At 44.0% G+C, this 16645-nt stretch overlaps 1 protein-coding gene across 4 annotated transcripts in view; it reads right to left on the reverse strand.

The window, feature by feature from the left end:
• Positions 1-16645, reverse strand: part of LOC140385282 (transcriptional activator GLI3-like) — a 526585-nt gene that overhangs the window by 22873 nt on the left and 487067 nt on the right. For all 4 annotated transcript variants that reach the window (XM_072467248.1, XM_072467249.1, XM_072467250.1 and 1 more), the window contains 2 exons: positions 14267-14416; positions 9058-9222 (listed from right to left, as the gene is read on the reverse strand). In XM_072467248.1, the coding sequence (XP_072323349.1) occupies positions 9058-9222; positions 14267-14416 (315 nt within the window). The remainder of the gene's footprint in view (positions 1-9057; positions 9223-14266; positions 14417-16645) is intronic.

Here is a 16645-nt window from a genome sequence, read left to right on the forward strand (position 1 = left end):
CCAGAAGGCTGAGCTGCTTTCGACTGGTGATTGCCGATTGTCAAGTGTCAGTGATGACTTGGTTTGATTGATTTGGTTGGTGGCCAATTAATTGGCTGAAAAGGCTGTGCTACGCCTGCTAACAGGTGGTGATTGGATCTGTCCCACTGGAATGTTTCAGAGCTTCAAGGGTTGAGTTTTTGGTTTCAATTTCTGATTCTGCAGCTTGGATTAATTCTCTCCAAAAAGATCTAACTAATATTCTCCACAAGGTCACTGTGAGGGCTGACTCCCTCTTCAGCAAGACTGGGTGTCATTCTCTTGAGGCTGCAGAGGCTTGAAGTCAAACCATGAGCTGATGGCAAGGTTTGATGTGAAATAAAGTGTTCATACTGAAAGATTATAGGCCTGGATGTGAACCTCAAACCAAATCCTTAGCTTGGTAAGAAATAAAGCTTCCACAAAGAAGCCTTCTGCCAGTGAGTACCAGATTTTTTTAACCTGCTGGGATCCAGTTGTATTTACTACACATTTCATCATTATTCCTGTTAGAAATAAACAGTAATCGTGTTTCAACTTATAAACCCGGTGACTGGAATTTATAGGCAACAATGAATACACAACAAAATACCACAAAGAGCAATGAAAACATTCATTTTAACTGATGTTAATTGAGGGTCATATGTTGGTCAGGACCCTGAGAAGGGCTCATTTGATATTCTTTAAATAATGCCACAAGATAGTTAATATCGGCCCGAGAGAAGAGGCTGGGCCTCAATTTAATGCTCCATCTGGAATGGAGGATTACTTAGTGTTGCACTGAGACATCACCCAGACTTTATGCTCAAGTCTCTGGAATGGGATTTGAAACCACAATCATTTGATCCAGATGTGACAACGCTAGTACTGAATCAAGGCTGGCACTATTTTCTTTCTCTGGAAGATCAGGGAACATGGCGGACTGTGGAAACGTAAAGCAGAGCGACCACAGAGAAATCAGTACTTATTTAAAAATATCCAGAACAGTTATTGGATTCTGAGCAATGAACACAGTTCCCAATTCTTATTGTGGGTATGTTCAGGTGAATACGTTTGCCGAGTTTATGTGATTGCCATTACAGTGGCAAAATAAATATGCACATGAAGCACACTTTCAGAAACCGTGTATTAGAATTTCCCAGCTTTGGAACACCTCATCTAAATTGTTATTAGGTCATGTGAGAGACTCAAAATAAATAAAACGTTTTTGTTTTTGGTTTTTTAAAACGTTTCTAAATTTCACCCAATCCTTATATGCACCTGACATTAAAGCTGGGACAGACCTCACGTTCGAGGGATCGATAAACAGTTTATAAAGAACTGTCATAAGGCAGTGTTGGTGTCCTTCTTTCCCATTAATTCTGATCTACAATGAGGCAATATCAACTAAATGGCACAGTTTGAAAGATAGAGGGATCTGGGGATTCATGTTCATTGAACTTTGAAGATTTCAGGATATATTGAGAGAGCAGTTAGCAAAGCTCATGGTATCTTGGGCTTCATAACTAAACATATTGAGTACAGAAGTAGGGAAGTTATGTTGAACCTGTATGAAGTTCTGCTTAGGTCATAACTAGATAATTGCACACAGTTCTGGTCATTACACCTTAAGGAGGTTGTGAGAATCCTTGAGGCAGTGAAGAGGAGATTTACCAGAATGGTTCTTGGGGTGGGGGACTTTAGCAATAAGGTTAGATTTGAAAAGCTGGGCTTGATCTTCCTGGAGCAATTGGAGATTGATGGAGAACTGATAGAGATGCGCAACATTATGGCAAGTTTAGATAAGGTAGACAAAAAAAGCTGTTTCCATCAGCTGATGGCACAGGGACGAGGGGGACACAGGTTTAAGATTTTGGGCAAGAGATGAAGGGAGAATGTGAGGAAGATCTCTTTTTTGAGCCAGTGGAAATTACCTAGAACTTCGTGCCTTCAAGGAAATGGAGAGTATAAATAATTTCAAAAGGAAAGCACTTGAGGGAGGTAAACTTACACGGGTATGGGGACAGAATGGAAGAATAGGACTGATTGGATTGCTCTACAGAGGGTCGACATGGACTCCATGGACTGAATAGCCTCCTCCTGTGCAGTAATGACCCTCTAGGCAGAATTTTACCTTTCAAGGTCACTTGACATGACGACAAGTGCACATCTGGACCTCAAATCTAGGGAGAGCAGCAGGACTTCCACCTCAATTTTAGGTTACTGGTAGCAGATCGTGAATAATCTGCTGCCAGGTGTGCTGTCCTGTGCAGGATTGCGCCTTAGTGCTGCCAGCAGAATCATAGGGTTGGAAGGTCAGCAGCACCATCAGGAGCAGTGGCTGTTGGAACATGCAAGAAATGAAAAATGAAATGAAAATCGGTTATTGTCACAAGTAGGCTTCAAATGAAGTTACTGTGAAAAGCCCCTAGTCGCCACATTCCGGCGCCTGTTCAGGGAGGCTGGAACGGGAATTGAACCGTGCTGCTGGCCTGCCTTGGTCTGCTTTCAAAGCCAGCGATTTAGCCCAGTGTGCTAAACCAGCCTCAAGGGCCCTGGAGCATATGCAAGGTAGGTTGAAGAAACATTTTTTTAAAAACTACACCAATGGGGAGGAAATACCACTGACCTAATTTCTCAATCCTGGGGCTGCCTTCCCAGACCCTGGCCCCCCTTTTGAATGAAACTTACTTATAACTTTGGCTGCTGTGACTACCTGCATTCAGCTGAAGGTCAATTGACTGTCAGCAAAATGCCGTCGACCTGGTAAAATGGCCATCAATGAGCCTTTTGAAGATTTAAATTTACTTCCTTCCTCGCTGTGGCAGGAAGCCTGTTGGAAGATTGCCCCACCATCAATAAAATGCCCAGATGTTGGGACCTTGTTGGGGAGCCAATTCAATCTGGCTCCCCATAATTTTACCAACCCCCATCCTCCCTTGGTCCCACCTCTCAGTGGCCAGTAGAATTTTCCTTTATGATTTTGTAACAAGAGTCTGAACATATGGTTAAACATAAGGTGAGGGGAAATCCCGATTAAAAATGAGCTAAAACCGTGTATTCTTGATTCACTCACATTTTGAAACAAATGGACTTATTAGCGATAAGCAGCATGGTTTTGTGAAGAGGAGTTTGTGTCTCAGTAACTTGATTGAATTTTTTGAGGAAGTGACGAAGTTGATTGATGAAGGAAGGGCAATGAATGTTGTCAACATGGACTTCAGTAAAGCTTTTGACAAGGTCTCTCATGGCAGTCTGGTACAAAAGGTGAAGTCGCACAGGATCAGCTGGCAAGATGGATACAGAACTGGCTAGGTCATAGAAGACAGAGGGTAGTGGTAGAAGGGTGCTTTTCTGAATGGAAAGTTGTGGCTAGTGGTGTTCAGCAGGGATCAGTGCTGGGACCATTGCTGTTCATAGTGTATATAAATCATTTGAAGGAAAAGGTAGCTGGTCTGATTAGTAAGTTTGCAGACAACACAAAGATTGGTGGGGTTGCAGATAGTGAAGTGGATTGTCAGAGGATACAGCAGGATATAGATTGGTTGGGGTTTTGGTCGGAGAAATGGCAGATGGACTTTAATCCGGACAAATGTGAGCTAATGCTTTTTGGAAGGTCTAATACAGGTGAGAATTATACAGTAAATGACCGAACCCTTAGCAGTATTGACAGGCTGAGAGATCTGGGTGTACAGGTCCACAGATCACTGAAAGTGGCAAGGAAGGTGGATGAGGCAGTTAACAAGGCATTCGGCAGGCTTGCCTTCATTGGTTAGGGTACCGAGTGTAAAAATTGGCAAGTCATGCTGCAGCTGTACAGAGCCTTGGTTAGCCAACATTTGGAATATTGTGTACAATTCTGGTTGGCACACTACCAGAAGGATGTGGATGGGTGGCATGGTAGCACAGTAGTTAGCACAGTTGCTTCACAGCTCCAGGGTCTCAGGTTCGATTCCTGGATTGGGTCACTGTCTGTGCGGAGTCTGCACCTTCTCCCCGTGTCTGCGTGGGTTTCCTCCAGGTGCTCCGGTTTGCTCCCACAGTCCAAAGATGTGCAGGTTAGATCATGCTAAATTGCCCTTCGTGTCCACAAAGGTTAGGTGGGGTTACTGGATTACGGGGATAGGGTGGAGGTGTGGGCTTAGGTAGGGTGCTCTTTCCAAGGGCCGGTGCAGACTCAATGGGCCAAATGGCCTCCTTCTGCACTGTAAATTCTATGATTTTATGCTTTGGAGAGGGTACAGAATAGATTTCCCAGTATGATGCCGATGTGGAGGGTATCAGCTGTGAGGAGAGGTTGGATAAATTTGTATTATTTTCACTGGAACAACAGAGGTGGAGGGGGGACCTGATAGAAGTTTGCAAAATTATGAATGACATGGACAGAGTGGATAGTCAGATTTCCAGGGTGGAAAAAAGTCAATTACTCGGGGACATAGGTTCAAGGTGCAAAGGAGAAAATTTAGAAGAGATTGCAAAGCAAGTTGTTTTACATAGAGGTGATGAGTGCCTGGAATGTGCTGCTGGGGGAGGTGGTGGAAGCAGATACGATAGCGACGTTTAAGAGGCAATTTGACGAATATATGAATAGGCTGGGAATAGAGGGATACGGACCGTGGAAGTGCAGAAGGTTTTAGTTCAGACAGGCATCGTGATTAGCGCAGGCTTAGAGGGCCAAAGGGCCTATTCCTGTGCTGTGATGTTCTTTGTTCAATGCACAGAGTGCCCATAATAAAAGAGGGGAGCTGGAGGGAATCATTTGTTGGGAAGAACCAGTCACAGTAGGGATGGCTGAGACATGACTACAAATCAGGTGTGAGAATCAAGCATTGCAGAGTATAACATATTGAGTAAGGTTTGCAAGGAAGAAAAAGAGTCAGTGGAATAGCTGTATTTGTTTGTGATCGCACAGTGGCAGTAGAAGAGGGGTGCAGTTATCAGCAGGACAAAAATAGAATCCATACGGATAGAGATAGTAAAAGATCAATCATACTTAAAAGGTGTAATCTACAATGTATGTATATTTTGTATTTTCTGCCTAATGGAAGGGAGGTAGAGGAAGAAATATGCAGACAAATTGGCGAATTGAGTAAAAACATTGAATAAAACCATCTACCCCAAGAAGAAAGGAGTGATAAGAGAATGGAGTTTCTACAATGTGTGCAGAACTCCTTTCTAACCCAATGTGTGAATAGCCCAACAAGGGGAGGATTTGCTACTGGATCAAGTAATGGGGAATGAAGCAGACACGTTGAGTAGGGAAAAATCTAGGCACTTCTGACTTCAATATTCTACACTTTAAGATGTTGATGGAGAAGGACAAAACAAAAATGACAAAATGGAAAACATTGAAAATGGTGTTCAACTGATTGCAACAAACATATATTCCATTAGAAAGAACAAATTAGGCACTCGTGGGACTCCATAGATGAATAAACTAATCAAACTCAAGAGGATAAAGCTCCAATCAGGATAGATTGCATACACTCATTTTAAAAGAATCTAGGGCCAGAAAATGGGGAGATAGACAATGTAACTCTTATATTTAAGGGGGACGGAACACATCCAGGGAATTATAGACCAATCAGTTCAACATTGGTGGTAGGTCAATAATGGAATCCCTAGTAAAGGATAAAATAGAAAAACACCTAAAATGAGAAATTTCATTGAATTTTTTGAGGAGATGACAGAATAGAAAATAGTAATGCTGTAGATGGGATTTATCTGTATTTTCAAAAGGTCTTCTTCAACAATAGACTAATTGATATAGAGTGCAGAGTCAGGAGATAAGTGGCAGAATGGATTGCTGGCTGGTTTCAAGACAGAATGCGGAGAATGGAAGTAAAGCTTAGGCATTCAGAGTGGCGGAAGGTGGGAAATGATGTTGCACAAGGATCAGAGCTGGGACCACTGCTGTTCAACATTTAAATGAATCGTTTAGGCTGTGGAATCAAAAACACAATTTCTAAGTTGTAGATGACACAAAATTGGGGTGTGGGGTGGGGGGTGATGGTTGGGGAGAGATAGTTAATACTGAATAGGACTGTAACAAATTACTGGAGGACATGCAGCAACTTGCGGAATGGGCAAATCAAGTTCAACACAGATAAATGCGAGGTAGTACATTTTGCTAGGAAGAATAGAGAGGATCGAACCCGGCCTATTGAGGGCAGCACAGTGGCGCAATGGTTAGCACTGCTGCCTATGGAGCTGAGGACCCGGGTTCGATCCTGTGTGTGGAGTTTGCACATTCTCCTCGTGTCTGCGTGGGTTTCACCCCACCAACCCAAACATGTGCAGGTTAGGTGGATTGGCTACACAAAATTGCCCCTTAATTGGAAAAAAATAATTGGGTACACTAAATTAAAACAAAAAAAAGAAAACTGGCCCACCATAATGATGTTCATGAAGTATTGCTCTGCAACATTTGTACATTAGTTTATTGGAATGACAATCGATCAGCAACCACTTCTAAAAAGGGTGAAAAAATGTGTATGCTGCTTCATACGTTATTTTAAAACATTGTTCAGTCATAGTGTGAAAGCACCAGTCACATTATGGGAAACACCTCTAACCTACAGAATTAATTTTGATGGAACAGAGAAATAGCTAGAGTATCATAGTTCTATTATCAGCTATAATTATCATGAGCTTTGTTTGCCTGGTCGGCAATACGCATTAAAGCAGACTCACCAACACATGCCAGACGACAGCTTACCTCATTTTAAAAAAAAATTTTTTTTTTTTTTTTTTTTAAATTTTATTCTCCTCCTTTTCACATTTTCTCCCACATTTACACCCATCAACAATAAACAATAATCAGCAAGATCTGTCAATCCCCATAATAACAACGATCCTATCCGCCCACCAACCCCCAAACCTCAACCCACATGTTTACATAAACAAATGACAAAAAGGAATCAGGGATTACCCATAGTCACCCTTAATCTACACAGCCCCCCCCCCCCAACTAATGTTCGATGTTATCCAGTTCTTGAAAGTGTATAATAAATAGTGCCCATGACTTGTAGAACCCCTCCGAGCTTCCCCTCAGTTCGAACTTAACCTTCTCAAGGGTCAAGTATTTCAACAGGTCCCCCCCGCCACGCCAGGGCACTGGGTGGAGAGGCTGCTCTCCATCCCAGCAGGATCCGCCTTCGGGCGATCAACGAGGCGAAGGCTATGATATCTGCCTCCGCTCCCATTTCCAACCCTGGCTGGTCCGACACCTCAAATATGGTCTCCTGGGGACCCGGGTCCAGTTTCACACGCACCACCTTGGAAATGACCCTAAACACCTCCTTCCAGTACTCCCCTAGCTTTGGACAGGACCAAAACATATGAACGTGATTCGGCCCCCCCCCCCCCCCCCCCCCGCAACGCTCACACACATCCTCTACTCCTTCAAAAAATCGGCTCATCCTCGCCTTTGTGAGGTGCGCTCTATATACCACCTTCAGCTGTATCAGCCCCAACCTCGCACAGGAGGTGGAGGCATTCACTCTCCGGAGCACCTCACACCAGACCCCCTCCTCTATAACCTCTCCCAGCTCTTCCTCCCACTTTGCTTTGATCCCTTCCAGTGGTGCCTTATCCTCTTCCAGAATAGCTCCGTACACCGCTGACACTGCCCCCTTCTTCAGTCCCCTTGTCGTCAACGCCTCCTCCAGCAATGTGGAGGCCCGTTCCTCTGGATCTGTATCTCCTTCCTGGCAAAATCCCGAACCTGCATGTACCTAAACACTTCTCCCTGCTCTAGCCCATACTTCACTTCCAGCTCCCTCAATCCTGCAAACCGACCCCGAAGAAACAAATCTTTTAGCGTCTTAATCCCCTTCTCTTCCCATTTCCGAAAGCTTCCATCCCACCTCCCTGGCTCAAATCTGTGGTTCCCCCGAATCGGCATTTCCCTTGACCCTAAACCCAACCCGAAGTGTTGGCAAACATGCCTCCAGATTTTCAATGAAGCTATTATTACCGGACTCCCAGAATATTTCCCCGGAGCTATCGGGAGCGGCGCTGTTGCAAGTGCCTTCAGCCCCGACCCCCTGCACAAACTCTCCTCCATTCTGACCCACTGAGAATCCACCCCTCTGACCCAGCTCCGCACTTTCTCCACATTCGCCGCCCAGTACTAGTACAACAAGTTCGGGAGACCCAAACCCCCTGCCTGCCTTCCCCTCTGTAGCAGCACCTTTCTCACTCTGGCCACCTTCCCTCCCCATATGAATGAGGTAATCCTTCCCTCAATCTCCCTGAAAAAAGACTTTGGCAGGAAAATCGGTAGGCATTGAAAAATAAACAGGAATCGCGGCAACACATTCATTTTAACCGCCTGTACCCGACCTGACAGTCACAGAGGAAGGCCGTCCCACCTTGCCAGATCGGCTTTCACTCTCCCTACCAAACTAGTGATGTTGTACCTGCGGAGCCTCCCCCACTCCCGGGCAACCTGCACACCCAGACACCTAAAATGAGTCCCTGCTCTACGGAATGGCAGCCCCCCCCCACCCCTGCCCCCACCCCCGGCCGAGACACCACAAAGTACTCACTCTTGTCCAGGTTCAACTTGTACCCCGAGAAAGACCCAAATACCCGCAGTAGCTCCAATATTCTTCCTATCGATGCACTCGGCTCAGACACATACAGCAGCAAGTCGTCGGCATATAAGGACACCCTATGCTCTACCCCCCCCCCCCCCCCCCCCCCGCACTATTCCTTTCCATGCTCCCGAACTTCTCAATGCGATGGCCAACGGCTCAATCACAAGTGCAAACAGCAGGGGGGACATAGGACATCCCTGTCTCGTCCCACGGTGGAGAAAGAAATATCTCAAACTGGTATTATTTGTGCGGACACTCGCCTTCGGTTCCTTATCTAATAGCTTTACCCAGTTCACAAACCTTGGTCCAATCCCAAACCGCTCCAGCACTGCCATCAGGTACCCCCATTCTACCCGATCAAATGCCTTCTCGGCGTCCAATGCCACAACTAACTCCATTTCCTTTCTTTCCGCCGGTGCCATAACAACGTTCAAAACCCTCCTAATGTTCAGCTTACCTCATTTGAGTGAGTTCTGTTCTGATGCTTTGCCCGGTCAGAGGCGTTTGAGAACGCCTTGTTACAACCCTCATGCTCGCAGACGTACGGCTTTTCTCCAGTGTGCGATCGCAGGTGTGTTTTCAAGTTTTCCAGTCTGGAGTAAGCCTTTGCACAGCCTTCAAACTGCAGAAGACAAATTTGCGGTAAATTACCTGCAAACATTTGGATCTTTTAAAGTTACGTATAAAAGATTATGCAAATAAATTGCACTTTTGAACCTTTTAAGATTTGGACCGTTTTCTATTTAATTATGTCAAAATGTGTGTTCATTTGAAATACGAGAACAGCTGGTGGATTTTAAATGAGAATTTGTTTGACATGATCTTGTCGGTGCTCTGGAGAATTCTACATTCTTGCCTAGATTGAAAAAGTCTGCCTGTTGAGCCTACTCATTCTAATTTCCTGTACAGAAACCACTTGTAGGTCGGATCACATTCTGGCGACTAAGCCTATTCACTATATTTTCTGCCTCTGCTGAAATAGTTATCCCATTGCCTTAAATTCAGGATATCTCTGGACCTTATTTACACCATAGACTTACCTAATCGCAGAAATATTTAGTATTTATACTGGGGTTAGATGTACTGTACTATTCAGCATATTTCTACTTTCCAACCTGTTAATATACCAGGTTGTTGACATTCTATGCAGGTACGCCATGCCTAATTTATTTTCCCAGACAGGGAGGCATTACAGATGCTTTGACACTTCACTAGGATAAAGCGTCTGCTAATTAAGTATCTAGTACCACCATTTGCTGCAAGTGAGGGGGTCTGGAGATTGTTAGCATTGGAGGGAGGGATCCAATGAAGACACACGGTACAACTATACAGGTGACAGCTGCTACCAATCATGGGTTGCGAGAGAGGTTTGGCTTGCAAATTGGCTGATCCGGTATCCAGGAAGTGATCTGTTGGAAGACAGCCCCTGCACACTGGGTCCTTTGAAAATGGCAGCTGCAATTACTCCTGTCATTAATTCTCCCAAGTGGGTAAAGATCTGCATTAACAGCTTTGGTCAATCAAATTTAGAGTGTGTCAAAACAAGTCTGTCAGATGCAGAGGAATCTATAACCCACTGATGCGGAGACAAAAAAAAATTGCATTTATATGGCATCTTTCATGACCTCAGATCCTCCTAAAGTGTTTCAAAGCTATTGAAGTATGAGCTGTTGTAAATCAGGGAACTTAGCAGCCAATTGGCACACAGCAAACTCCCACAAACAGAATTGTGATAATGACCAGATAATCTGCTTTTAGCAATGTCAGTTGAGAGTTAAATATTGGCCAGGAAAATGGAGAGAAAGCTCTTGTGCCTTTTCAAATATTGTCATAGATTATTTTACACCCACCTAAGAAGGACCTTGGTTTAGCATCTCACCTGAAACATAGGGGGCAGGATTTACCGAGCAACCCGCCGCGTGTTTTTCGGCGGAGAAGGCGACCAGCCAGCGGGATCTTCTGGTCCCGCCGTTGTCAATGGGATTTCCCGTTGAATGCACCCCTTGTCACCAGGAAACCCGAGGCGGGGGCGCACCGTCAGTGGGACCGGAATATCCCATCGACGTGAACAGCCGGTAAATTCTACCCATGATCTCGGATAGTGCAGCTACCCCTCACTACTGTACTGAAATGTATCTTCGATTACGTGCTCAAATGTCTGAGAGATTTGAGCCCTCAATCTCCCGATTCAGGGTAAAGTCTGCTTCCGTTCAGCCAATTCTGACACCCAGAAGTAATTATACCACATAATCAAAACTGAATAAAATGGAAAAAAGATCTCAATATCACTTTCCTCTAAATGATCATGACCAATGCCATGAAGCCGATATCTATTTATTTTGACTGTACAAAGCCTTGGTTAAGCCTCATTTAGAATACTGTATGCAGGTATACTGTGGGTAATATTGCAACTTTAAAGAAGGAACCAGGGGTGGAGGCGGGAGGGTTGGTTTGGGCAGGAGGCTGATTTCCAGTTTGAAGTATAAAAAATAGGAGGAGTAGGTCATTCGTCCCTTCGAACCTGCTCCTCCACCCGTAATGACCATAGCTCATCATCCAACTCGGTAACCTGTTCCCGATTTCCCCGTCATATCAAGGATGAGACAATTAAGGGCCAGCAGGCGGGGGAAACCAACCACTGAAGGGTGGTGAGCAAGTCATAGTGCTGGAAGCTCGCTGCGAAGTGTATTTTTAAAAACACATCTACAGCCTTCAGGCAGGCTTCTGCCACAGGCTGGAAATTCAGTCAAAATTGTAATAGTCAAAATGAAAGGAAGGGGAAAGAAGGGACTAAACAGGATACAAACAGGGAGGACCCTTAAACGATGGCTGCCTTTGACACCAAACTAATAAGTTATCTGGCATTATTGGGGAAACTTGCACATCGTTATCCTTGAATAATAATAATGTCATGTGAGAGTACCTTTAAGAAATGGATGTTTAAGAAATGTACCTTTAAGAAATGGGTGTTTATCAGTGATGTCAGAATGTGGGTGGAGCTGGGCTCTCTGTCAGCTTTTTACTTTTGTTTTAGGCTGTTTGCGGCAGGGTGTGTTTTGTAGTTTCGTTTTCAGTGTTGGAGCTGAAGTCAGACAGAGCAGGTGTACTGTTGATCTCTCTGCCATGAAAAGACTATCTCTTGATCATTTGGTGAATTCAGAATTATAAATGTTTTCAGTAGTGACTTTAACCTGATGTGCTTCTGTTAAAAGTTATGTTTTTTGTAAGTTTTCTGGATGTTGTTTGGGAAGTTATTAAGGATTACTTAGTGTTGTAGTCTTTGGGGGTTGTATTTGAATTGATGGTTGCTAAGATGTTCACTGTATGTTTTAATAAGGTTAACTTGAGTTCATAGAATAAACATTGTTTTGTTTTTAAAAATACTTTTCCATTTCTGCTCTACCACACCTGTAGAGCGGGCCATGTGCTCCCCATGCCACAATCTATTAAAAGTTGTGAGTCAGGTGAACTCCATGATACACTTTGGGGTTCTCTACACCCTGGCCCATAACAATAATAATAATCTTTATTGTCACAAGTAGACTTACATTAACACTGCAATGAAGTTACTGTGAAAAGCCCCTAGTCACCACATTCCGGCGCCTGTTCGGGTAGGGAGAATTCAGAATGTCCAATTCAGCTAACAGCACGTCTTCCGGGACTTGTGGGAGGAAACTGGAGCACCCGGAGGAAACCCATGCAGACACAGGGAGAACATGTATACTCTGCACAGTGACCCAAGCCGGGAATCGAACCTGGGACCCTGGAGCTGTGAAACAACAGTGCTAACCAGTGTGCTACCGTGCTGCCTCTGAGGACTGTACAAAGCAAATACAAAGAGAGCTATACAAGGGCCATCTGCATTTCATAACCCAGGTTCAGAAACAGGGGTCTGCTCGTCTGCTAAGATAAAGGGCCCCGCAACCTTCCTTCCAATTCTTAATGATTGAAACATTTAACAATCTCAGGAATGCAGCTGAGAGATATATATCCTTTTTCAAAGATAGTGTGGAGAGTTGGGAGTCATGTGGCATGAGCCCATGGCTTGTGGAACCAGTAATGTTGTGAACTGCAAAATCTCAGTCTGCTTTTCTATCATCTGACTGGAAGACTCCCAGACACGGAGCTCTGGACCAGCTTGGACATCTGGCCCCATTTACACTGCTTCTGCTGTAAATTCTGTACCATCACCTACAAACCTGATTCATCTCTATGTGCTATCTCATCATGTGAAGTCACACACAGATCTTTGTGCAGGAATACCTCATTGGGCTTTGATTCTGGACTCTGGAACCCACATGAACCAATATTTATTTTCTCTGTGCTACAAGCCATTCTTTTCTCCATCCTTTTTTACTCTATGAATGCAAAGGAGACCCTCTTCCCACATTTTGAGTGTATGCAAACAAACTAACCCATTGAGTTTGTCCTATCTCGAGTTGCTGTGGGGTTACAAGTAGAAAATCGGGTCACATAAAAACTGAGGGGTTGGGAAATACGCCGTTGCTTATAAAGAGGGAATCAAATCAAAACACTTCTCTGTTTACAGATGGGTGGGGAGAGAAGAAACTAGTGCTGTTTAAAAAAATCCCCCTCCTATTTGTAACACTGTATTGGCAAGTCAATGGCATGGCATCCATGATCTCCTTTATGCAGCACTGGGTCTCCAACTGAGAGATACCACGAGATCTCTGGCAACCCTTGGAATGAACCACAGGTGAGAAAGGTGAATGCAATGCCACCTTTAACATTACAGACACTAGATGTTCACCATTTCCCATCAACTCCTATTCCAGCATACCGCACAGCTCTGCCACCACCTGCCTGGGAAGAGGTAGTCTTCACGGACTTTAGCACTTAGGAATCTCCACGAAGCTGAGAATCTTAGGATCCTTAGTACAAAAGGAGGTAATTTGGCACCCTACATCAGCCCTCTGCTGCCCTATCCCAATAAACCGGTAACTTCACCGAACCGTTGGGAACTAAGAGGCAATTTAGATGGCCAATCCACCTAATGTGCGCATCTTTGGTCTGTGGGAGGCAACCAAAGGAATCCCACGCAGACATGGGGTGAACATGCAGACTCCATATAGGCAGTCACCCAAGGCCAGATTTGAACTCAGGTACCTAGTGCTGTGAGGCAGCAGAGCTAACCACTCTGCCACCCTTTTTTCATTTATGGGATGTGGGCATTGCTGGCTAGGCCAGCATTTATTGCCCATCCCGGAGAGCATTTAAGAGTCAACCACACTGTGATGGGTCTGGAATAACCTTCATGAATAACCTTAGCCGGTACAGGGATTGAATTTGCGCTGTTGGTATGGATCTGCATCACGAACCAGCTGTCCGGTCAACTGAGCTAAACCGGCCCCGATTGTAAATGGAGTGGATTTTTAAGCCTTTAGATGAGCTGTGGAACAAGGCTTGACCAAGTCTAAAGTGTCAGAAGTGTGCAAGGAATTATTCATTGTGCCTGGAATAAATCAAGAGGAAAAAAAACAAGTCTGTTGCATTGGTGCTAGGCAGTCATGAAATAAAAGCTGGAAGCATACAAGGGCTAAAATGCATTTGCTTAGGTATCTAAATGTGATGATCATTTTCTTTAGACAACAGGAGAGTAAGCCTGAGTGAGTAAAGAACAGGCCAATGAACACAAAGAGACTCACAGTGCACTTGTGTGGCTTTTCCCCAGTATGTCGCCTCATATGCACCACAAGCATGTACTGGGCTTTAAATGGCTTCTGTTCTCGAGAGCAATCCTGCCATCGGCACACAAACTCTTTCTTCTCTCCATGGATATGGTCGTTATTAATGTGCTGAATTAGGAAATAAAAAGACAAAGTATAAATATATCACATCTCACATGTCTGTAAAACAGCACCATCTTGTGGCCACTTGTATATGTATATGAACCAAGACCCAGAATAAACCAGTTCAATTGGGTAAGCAAACTCTATGTGTATGCATCAATATTTTGTTCTACCAAGATATCACAACCTCCTACATACCGGGATGAAATTCTGTAAATAAATTCAAAATATTTCAAACACCTGCAGCATATTGCTCTTAATTCAGCATTGCTTAATTCAAATTATTGAATAATTCACCATTATTTTACTTCAGGAAACGACGTCAAGGTTTGTTCCAGTCGTCCACTGGAACTTCAGTTGTGAGCTTCAGTTGAACTGGCATCAATGGCTGCTTGAGCCATTTCTCTGGAAATTATGCCAACATCCCACCAAGGTTATAATAACAATATAATAAGAATCTTTATTGTCACAAGTAAGCTTACATTGCAACGAAGTTACCGTGAAAAACCCCTGTTCGCCACATTCCAGCGCCTGTGCGGGTACATGGAGGGAGAATTCAGAATGTCCAAATTACCTAAGAGCACGTCTTTCGGAACTAGTGGGAGGAAACCACAGCACCCGGAGGAAACCCACGCAGACATGTGGAGAACTTGCTGACTCCGCACAGACAGTGACCCAGCCGGGAATCGAACCTGGGACCCTGTGAAGCCACAATGCTAACCACTGTGCTATCGTGTGGCCCATAGCCAGAGTTAGGTGAAACCCTGTGGAATCTCTATTCCCACATGTTGTTTTACCTATGTCAAGAACATTCCCATTACCTTAAAGAAAGATATCCAAATTACTAGAAATGTTCAACTGAACCTTGAAATGAAAACATCAGTTTTATGTATGGTTTAGTACCATAAAAGCTGTCAGGATTCGCATTCATGCCATCAATGAGCAATCTGCTATTTAAAAAATAGACACTTCTGCATTAATTGCCTGAATGATATCTTGTTGAATCAGAGATTGGGAAAACATGGCAACACAGGCATAGTCTCGTGGACTGTTCCTTACGCAGCATTACCAGAAATTATAGGAGTGCTTGCAGTACTATAACAGTACCATAAGAGGGCTCATTTGTTTCACTTTTGTAAGTGTAAAGGAAGCAGTAAATCTGAGGCTTTCTGAATGGATTTTCTGCAGCAGCACCTTTAAAAGCACCAGGTTTTGGACACATTGCCCCCCCAATTATGCATTTATTTTTTAACCAGAGGATGCCAAGTCGTGGATGACAATAAGAATGTTGCCCGTCAAAACAAATGTTTCATCACAAATTAGAGCATTGAGAAGCAACACCCCAATGGTAAGCAGGTAGGGTTCTTTATGAGAGCCGTTCCTTTTACCATTTTCTTAACCGGTGGACAGATTTGGTGCACTCACTGAATGAAGAAAGGTTAGTTATGCTTAGTTGTCCAATGTTTTATAACCTCATCCGAATATTCGTCAGCTTCGTCAGTTTAAATAACTACAAATTGAAACAAACTCTTTCGCCAATTTCCACTGCAGCAATTTTGATTGTTTGGATAGAGACAGAATATTTCCTTTTGTGGGGAAGAACATAACTGAGGCCTTCAATACAAGATATCATAAATCACGGCGTACAAGCTTGTTAAGGTTTCTTGACCCCAAAATCCTGCTTTTACATATACTCAGCATACAAACCGCAACCACGCCATTGCCACCCCGCAACCCCAGCCACAACTTTCCACACATTTTTCACACTAAAAATGGATATTTTACTCACCAGTGCCTTAAATCTGGCCGCAGGTGATATCAAGCAAACGATAAAGGATGCATTGCGAAGAAGGGTGGGAGTTGAAGAGATGCCCACACAGAGCATATCTGGTGATGAAGGACAAAGATGGCGACCACCCATGCTTAGCGTACAAATCTTCCCCTGTTTTTGGACAGATTTTTCAAAGCTTCAAAGATCGACTTATCCGCCGACATCTGTGGCAGTCACCAAGAAATCAAACAGGGAATTCTAAGAAACTTCTTTACCAAAAAGTGACAAGACTGTGGTTTACTGGAATCTCACAGCACAGGAGGTGATTCCGCCTTTAATGCCCGTGCTGGCTCTCTGAAAAGTGTTGAATAGTTAATCCTAATCCACTGCTCTTTTCTCCCAGCCCTGTAAAAGTTAACTCTTCAAGTATTTATCCAATTCCCTTTTGAAAGTTACTATTCAAT

This window comes from Scyliorhinus torazame, chromosome 11 (assembly GCF_047496885.1).
Source record: "Scyliorhinus torazame isolate Kashiwa2021f chromosome 11, sScyTor2.1, whole genome shotgun sequence".
Classification (NCBI taxonomy): domain Eukaryota; kingdom Metazoa; phylum Chordata; class Chondrichthyes; order Carcharhiniformes; family Scyliorhinidae; genus Scyliorhinus; species Scyliorhinus torazame.